The sequence below is a fragment of the Vitis riparia genome, chromosome 6, assembly GCF_004353265.1.
Source record: "Vitis riparia cultivar Riparia Gloire de Montpellier isolate 1030 chromosome 6, EGFV_Vit.rip_1.0, whole genome shotgun sequence".
NCBI lineage: Eukaryota > Viridiplantae > Streptophyta > Magnoliopsida > Vitales > Vitaceae > Vitis > Vitis riparia.
The window spans coordinates 20,326,479-20,334,549 of record NC_048436.1 but is presented as its reverse complement, the minus strand read 5'-3'; the positions used below and the strand labels follow the sequence as shown (position 1 = coordinate 20,334,549).

Genomic DNA, 8,071 nt, shown 5'->3' with positions numbered 1-8,071 from the left:
TCGGCTAACTCTCATTTGTGTCAACATATCAAAAGAAAAAAAAACACTTATATTATAGCATCAACATAATTTTGTTTTACTTATATTTTTTTTTTTTGATAGGCAGCCATCAATATAATTCTATTCACTTGGTTTGGCAGCAGTTTATGCTATTTGCCTAGTTCCTTCTTGTTCAGGATGCAAGAGCTAAGGTGGGGTGCTTTTCACCTTTTCACCTTCTTTTTCCTAGTAAACATTGATGAAAAATTACTACAGAATTTCAAAATTTTGAGGAACATGCTAAGGATTTTCCCCTTTCCATTCTTTTTTGTTACACTCCTTGGTTTGGATTCTTCATTTACCATTGACAGTCACCACCATTGAATTGGTTTGAACTCTTCATTTACTCTTGACATGTTCCATTACTTTCCTGAACTATGTAATTCCAGGAATTATCAATGGTCATTGGTAAATGAACCGACCTGCTTGAGCTCAGCTTGAGTTTGGCTCATTTGCACTTGTTAGCCTAATCAAGCCAAGCTTGAGCTTAGTTGAATGAGTTGACCTTAACTGACTCCATGTTTACATGGCTCACCTCAGCTCAATGAGGCTTGTTGGAGTAGGTTGCTTCATAGCTGTACTAACCCTCATGAGAGTGATTCTGTCAACATGCCTGCTGTTACTGGCAGCATAATTCTTTCTTAAGTTTTGAATAAGAGGGAGACTGATCTCTGCTGGCACTTGACTAGCCAGTTTGATTAAGAAACCAGTAGTTTGTCTTTTGTAATTTCTTTAAAGCTTTTCTCTTTCTGTAACCATTTGGTTTCCTTATGTTGAATGGAATTCCTTTAAATTTAACTGATCTCTTCATAAATGTGCTGGTGTGAGCACCTCAATTGACAGTTCTGTAAAATGTGGGTCTTCTGTTCTGCTTTTAACTCTTTCGGTTGATGAATTCAACAATTCACATAGTAAGTTTAAGGTATCTCGTTGCCACCAATGTGCACTTCATTTTAATTTTGAGTTCTACAAACTTCAATTCTATGTGCATCAGCTTTAGCATTGCATATGTCCCAAGGTTTTTTTGCTTGTGCAGTCCCTCTAGATAGTCCTGTTTAGGTTAGCCTGTTGTAGAATGTTCTGGCTTAGTATTTAACATTGCCGTAGTGCTTTCAACTCAATAAGTTAGAAATTACAGAGAAGGGAAATAGTTAAAGTATAGATTGATGTCTTACCTCACTAGAGCAAGAAGATTCAGCTTTTTCATTAAGGGTTTGTAGAATCTTGCCTCAAGTATATGTATCTACTTTGTGGAATTTCATAAATGGATGGTATCTTACTGTAGAAATCACTAAGGCTGTTATTTTCTCATTCCATTCAATACCTTGAATGGAGAAGTTGCTAACAGTTAGTCTATGAGTAAATTTCAATAAGGGGTTGGTTGAAGATTTAAATATGTTCCAAGGAACAAACATTGGTACTTAAATGTTGATGTGCTTGAAGGCTGAGCAACTAAGTTGATTCTGAAGACAATGAGGGAAGGTACATCTGAACTTGGCAATTAAGCTTTATAGAAGTAGGAAAGGTTGGCTAAGCAACCCAAGCTTGTAGAAGACATAATGGGGGAAAGCTACAAAAGTTCCCTCATCTAGTAAAATAACCACAACATCCTTTTGCTCCCTCAAATTCTAGGTGTGCAGATTCTGCAGGAAGCCCAGAAATTGGATCACTTATCATGTGGTACCCATGGTAACCCATCAGTCCTTAGTTGGAACCCACATGGGTTTTTCACACACTGACTGTTGCCATTTTTGTAGCTAAACTGCCTCCTCAGCATACAAGTTACAACCTCCTCCTTTGGAACCGCACATGGATGAATAGTTCTTCAAAAATGATGCAAAAACTCAATGCCAGTCCTTGATGTGAGCCTTCATCATTGGAGTTCAATTCTCTACCTTTAATCACACTGATTATAATTTCATGATATTCAGAAGAAAAGTACATGTCTTTGAACATATGAAATGCATATCGGATTCTTTTTTTCTTTCTTATATCCATCATGTTATCCATTTCTGGATCATATAACCTGCTCTCTTCCATTAGTAGATATCATTAGGAACTTCGCTTCATTGTCAATGTGGGATATCACTCTATGGCATAAAGCTGAACTTATTTTTGGATACTCTCCGTTTCTTTTATTTGCTTTGCTCGACTATCATCTCTCAAGGTTCAATATCACAACTCTTAATTGTCTGCATGATTAATTCACAATGTTTGGTGCTAGGAGGCGTCTAGACATTGAAATACTTCTTGGATGTTTAGCTTGAGTGCTTAGAAATCCGGGTGTGACTGCTCTGTTTTATGATCATAACCGTAAGCTGCAATATCAAGTCTCATCTGAATGAATCCCATGCTACAATATGTCTAGTATGAAGCTTCAGAGGGGCCATTCAAGAGCTAAGATTTCCATGGAAGTGATGAACTGCATGCCCTTTATCTTCCTAGCTAGGTGCTCACCTCCTCTGTCAAGGATTCTAGGGATACCCTACTTTATTTGTGAAGGAAAAATCTTCTTCCATTAACTGAATTAGGAGTGGTATATGTATCTTGGTTTGATGACGGAATCTCCTACACTTTACTTTCTCATAACTGGATTAGGAGGAGTGGGAACAGGACAGGCTTTTAAGCAGCTGTCTTTATCTCTTTTCTATTGCCATTCTATATAGACTTCATATGCAAGTGTATATGCCTAAGTGTATAGATTTGCCTTAAAAACAGAAACCTATACTGACATTCAATTTTGATCAAACCCAAGTGCCCGTGTGCTTTAGTCCTTTCAAATTTACAATTTAATTTAATTGCCAATCTTATTGACATCATTAATTGACTAAAACAACCTAATGTCACCTTATTCAAACCCACACTCATGAAGTAAAATGCTTTTTCCAACCAGAAAAATGACACTAAAAATGTGGAATGGGAGCTGAAAAAGAATGAGGTCAAAGCCGCAATCAAAGCAACTCACTATGAGATATGGAAACATACAAATTTTATAGTATTATTAAGAGTGGGAATCAAGATTTTACTCATCAAGAATTGCAAGCCCTATATTGAAGGGAATCTCTTTGAAAACAACCCAATAATGGACTTTTGAAACCCATTAGCCACAAAAGATATTTTTTCGAAAAGATTACAATTTATCATATTGCCATATGGTCCATTAGTCAACCTTTTTAGCTATAAGCATTTTTGTGGTGAAACTTAATCACATGTTTAATGGAAGTGATCAAACAATCATCCATAAGTGTTGTTCGCATATACTTAACAACTTCTTAGGGTGCATTTGGTAGTGTTTTTATTCAAAATACTTTTAGTAAAAAATATTTTTGGGAGAATCACTTATCAATTATTTCTCCATGAAACATTATAAGTAATTTTTTACTTTTTAAAAGTATTTTTTGAATTTTGGCAAATACTTGTTTTTCTTTTATAAACGTTTTTTTTTTTTTTTTTTAACACTAGAAGTGTTTTCTAAAAGCACTACCAAATAAACTATTAGTATAAAAAAATTCACGAAATTTTTGTGTTTTAGGGAAGATCTATCAATATTCTTGGATAAGCAGAAAACTCCTCCAACGATAATTTTTCTCAACAATATTATGCCAATATGGGAATTTTTCACATTGAAGAATTATTGATGATATAATCATGTTTTCATGCAGGCAAGGTCTTCCTACCTACATGACTCTATGGTCATTTTTGCTATTATGGTTGAAGGCTTTTTTCTTTTTTCCCCAAGGCAACCGGACTAGGCCTATTGTGCTATCCACTACATGCAGACTACTCATGAACTAGTTTTCATAATTTGATGAAGTATGTGCTATTATCTTCTTAAAATTATCTCTTAAATCTTTGAGTTACAATCATTCTATTATGTGATCAATTAACACACTCTAATTCACAAAGAGCACATGTCAAATTCCGTTTAAATAATTACTATGATCATAATTTTCTAGATTACATGTCCTTATGATCGCCTAAGAGAACACGTTATCTTAATCCTACAAGTTATCATGATGCCTTTATCGAGAATACCTATTGTCACTAGTTTTCATTAATAGTAATCTAATTTGTAAAAAATATATAATCACTTTAAGATCTCACTTATAAATCAAAGTCTCATATTGACTTCAGCACATACTCAATATCCTTTCAAAATTGAGAATCTATGTAGTCTAATAACTTGGTGAATCATGACCATCCAATAGCTAATATCATGATTCACCATATGTCCTATCTAATGTATAATCATACAAACTATTATACTCTTTATAAGAAAATCATCTCAATGACCAAACCAATTTATCACTGTAGTTTTTTTTAAATATTCTTCTTTTCCCTATGAATGACTATATGATTAGGTAAAATTAATCTACCCTTTTTTTCATCCTTTCTGGGTGTAATTAAAATTTTGGAATTTGAGTACCAATAATGAAAATTCTTCATCTTTGATCATGAATGTAAGTTTTATGAGAAACCATATAAATCATCGTATGCTTTATGTGTTATCTATTTCTATTCTCTTATTTTCTTCCCTTGAGTGTATATATAATAAAGAGAACATTCTATAAATGTATGTTATTAAAAAGAACAATAAATAAGATTTTTGTTAATTACAAATTTAACATAAAAATAAAGTTCCTTAAATACCATCACAAAAATTAAAAAGATAAACTACAAACACAAAAAACAAACAAAAGGAAGACAAATAAATAGAAATAAACCAAAAAAATCAATTAATTACTCTTTCTACTCCACTAATTCCCAATCATCAGAAGAGCTGCTCTAGCCCCCCTCATAATTTCTAGCTAAACAATCCTAGAAATAATATAATAAGGTACAATAGTATGGAAGAGAGTGTATGATTAAATAACTTTGAAGTCCCTACAAAGTATCTACATAGTAAGGAAAAATTATAAGGAAGCACACATTTTTTTCATGATTATATAAGAATATTTTATACAATAAATTTATTATTTAATTATTAATAATTAATAATAAGAGGGAAAGTCTTACAAAGAACATATGAAAAAATATAAAGAGAAAAATATAAAGAAGGTATGTTCCTTTTAATAATATAAGTTCCATATAAGAATTAATTCCTTCATAATGATAGGAATTATTTAAATATATATATATAATAAATGAAAATTGTAATTATAAATTAAGGGGTATTTTTTATATAAAATAAAGTAGATAGATAGATATAGATATATAGTCACTATTCAAGAAAACCATTTCCTAACCAAAAAGTGAAAATTTCCAAAATAATCAGGACTTAAAGCCTTTTCCCAACATGAGAGGAAAAGATATGAAGAAATAACCTTTCAAAATCAAGTCTGAACAGTGGCCATGATGAACATTTGAAGAGAAAAATCCAGGAACCCCCCATGTGTATGCAGTGCTAGGATTCTTGATTAAAAATTTGGGAGTACTTTTGGAAGAAATTTTCCCTCAAAAAGCCAAGAAAGTACGCTCAAAATGCAAGTTGCCATGAGTCCATGACTAAGCAAATCATGCTTTGCAGACTTTAACCCAGAGGCCCAGAACCAGATCAGGCAGAAGAATATGTTCTTTGCCCAACCCACAACCTTAAAGGCACAAAATCCGCTTCTCCCTTGGTACCATTGCTGATTCTCAAAATCCTCAAACCAGTCCCACCCATCAACTCCACACTACCTCATTGTTTTCTTCTGCTAGCTTCTTTTAACCTTTATTCTTTTTTGTTTTTCATATTCCTCTTTCTTAATTGCTTTCTCAATACATCAACTTGTGCTAAGAAACCCATTTGAAAAAAGGCTGGTTTATTCAAAGTTCACCCATGATGTTTGATAAATTTCAAAAATTTACATAGATTTTATACAATTCATAGTTTCAATCTTAAAAAGAAAAAAAAAGAAAAAAAAAAGCCTTTTTCCCAATTCCCTTTTAGTTTTGTTTGGATTAATCAATGAATTGAACTTTAACCCAAAAAAAATTAGCCTAAGTCTATCCAAGTGTGAACACACTTCGTCTAGGATACTCTGTGTGGGATTTGAAAATGTGACAGAAAACGTTAAGGAGGGAAAGGAATCCAAGCATGAATTAAGTTAAAAAAAAATTGTCTGACCAGGTAAGAACGAAGCTAAGAAATTGGTCTCACATGCACAAACAAACAGTCCTCTCATTGTCAACTTCCTCAGTCTTAATTAATTAGTGATTTATATCTTCATGGGCAATGCCCAGTCCCAATTTATCATCTCACATTTCATCTGTCTTTTCCTTTTTTTTTTTTTTTTTTTTTTATGAAAAAAGGAAAAATTATTGATTCTATGGCATGTGATTAACTGTACAAGAGACAAAGTATGATAATATATTTTAGAAAAATGAAACAAATTTACCCAAATTTGTGATGTAATTATGATTTTTAATTAATAAATGTGGGCTTTTTAAAAAAAATTATGGTTTTAAAATTGGGAATTGTCTACATGTGATGTACAATTTTTTTTCACATTTTCTATTTAAAAAAAAAGAAATAAATTTGCTGCCAAAATTATCTCCTATTATCATCATTTAATAACTTCATTTTTGAAAAATATTTTTTCCCTCTCAAATTTTAAATCAAATGTTGCAAAATCTACCATGGGTTAGGCTTACGGCTTACCTATTATATACAGTCCTTTTTGGGTCTCATAATTGTTCCCAATAATGAAAATTTCCTAAAATACACAGAATTTGAAACATCCCTCTCTCCTATTTTTTTTGGGTTTTACTTAGGGGATGGGAGTCATGGGACACAACTACTGCTATTATATAAACCCTAAGAATCACAAAAGTGTGATCTCTCTAGGGTTTTGATCAGGGCTTTTTCAATAAAGTGGGTTCACTCTCTTTTTTCTAAGTTTAGGGTTTTTGATGGGGTTATGAGGGGTAATGATCTGATCATATGGGGTGTTTGCAGATTTCTTTGTGAGAAGTGGGGTTTGTGAAGATTCAACAGTGAAGTTTCTCCCTAAATCTAAGTGGGGTTTTCAACAGAAACACAAGCTGTTGATCTGAGCTTGAAAAGGTTTGTTTCCAAAGAGGTTGTCTCTTCGCTTTTACCACTTTTTTCAGTCAAATTTACTTGCTTTAAAGTACCTCCCCGCCCTTATAGGTTTTCAAGAAGTTTTTCTGCTTTGGTGTTGTTTTTTAGCCATACCCTGGTAAAGGTTTTCAGCACAATTCCTCCTCTTTTCCCCTCTCAAAAACTGCCTGTTTCCGCCCCTTTTAACTGCTCCATCTTCATTCATATATCCACAACTCTGCAGAAGCTTTCATCATCCTCTCCAATGGCTCAAAGGAGGAGAACAAGGAGACCAAGAAGAACCCAGTACAGCAGACCTCCTGTACAGTCCAGTGATCCACAGCCTTCAATGGATCATGCAGCAGATGATAATCCATCCAATACTCCGGCTGTAGAATTGGAGAGTGTGGACATCTCAAACAATGGCTTCTCCACCCCTAAGGCTCAGAGGTTTCGCATACCAGAGATACTAACATGCCCACCTGCACCCAAGAAGAGAAGGCCAAACTACTCACTAAGAAGGTCTCCTATTGCTTTCTTTGCTCCACCAGACTTAGAGCTTTTCTTCTTCTTTGCTCTTGGAGATGTCTCAGTTTGAAGCAGTACTACTGGTGTGTTCATAGAGTATATATTTATAAAATATATATATAAAGATCATTGATCCTTTAGACACGATGATCTTTATATAATGCTCTCTCTTTCTCTCCTTCTCTCATTTTGTTTCTTTTGTTCTTCAATTGATCATTGAAGTATAGTGTGAGAATTGAGTGGTCTTAGAGGAAGAAGTTGCTAGCTTTCTCCTTCTCTTCTTTTGCTAATTTTAGTTGGGTTTTTTTTCTTTTTCTTTTTTTCTTTTTAATTATTATTATGTTCAGGGTATATACTAATATTAGCTAAGTTCTTAGCCCTTTTTCCTTTTTCTTGGATGGATCCTGACTCCTGGTGTTTGGAGAGTCCACAATGTAGTTGGTGGATTTGAGCTTGTGT

The 8,071-nt window shown here is 33.4% G+C and overlaps 1 protein-coding gene across 1 annotated transcript; it reads left to right on the top strand.

The window, feature by feature from the left end:
- The first annotated feature begins 7,349 nt into the window (after window positions 1-7,349).
- Window positions 7,350-7,682, top strand: LOC117917094 (cyclin-dependent protein kinase inhibitor SMR9). The gene has a single exon (XM_034833321.1). The coding sequence runs from the start codon at window positions 7,350-7,352 to the stop codon at window positions 7,680-7,682; it is 333 nt and encodes a 110-aa protein (XP_034689212.1).
- Window positions 7,683-8,071: the final 389 nt, after the last annotated feature.

Excerpts from the sequence above, each read along its gene's own strand:
- LOC117917094 (XM_034833321.1), top strand. The coding sequence starts at position 7,350 with ATGGCTCAAAGGAGGAGAACAAGGAGACCAAGAAGAACCCAGTACAGC.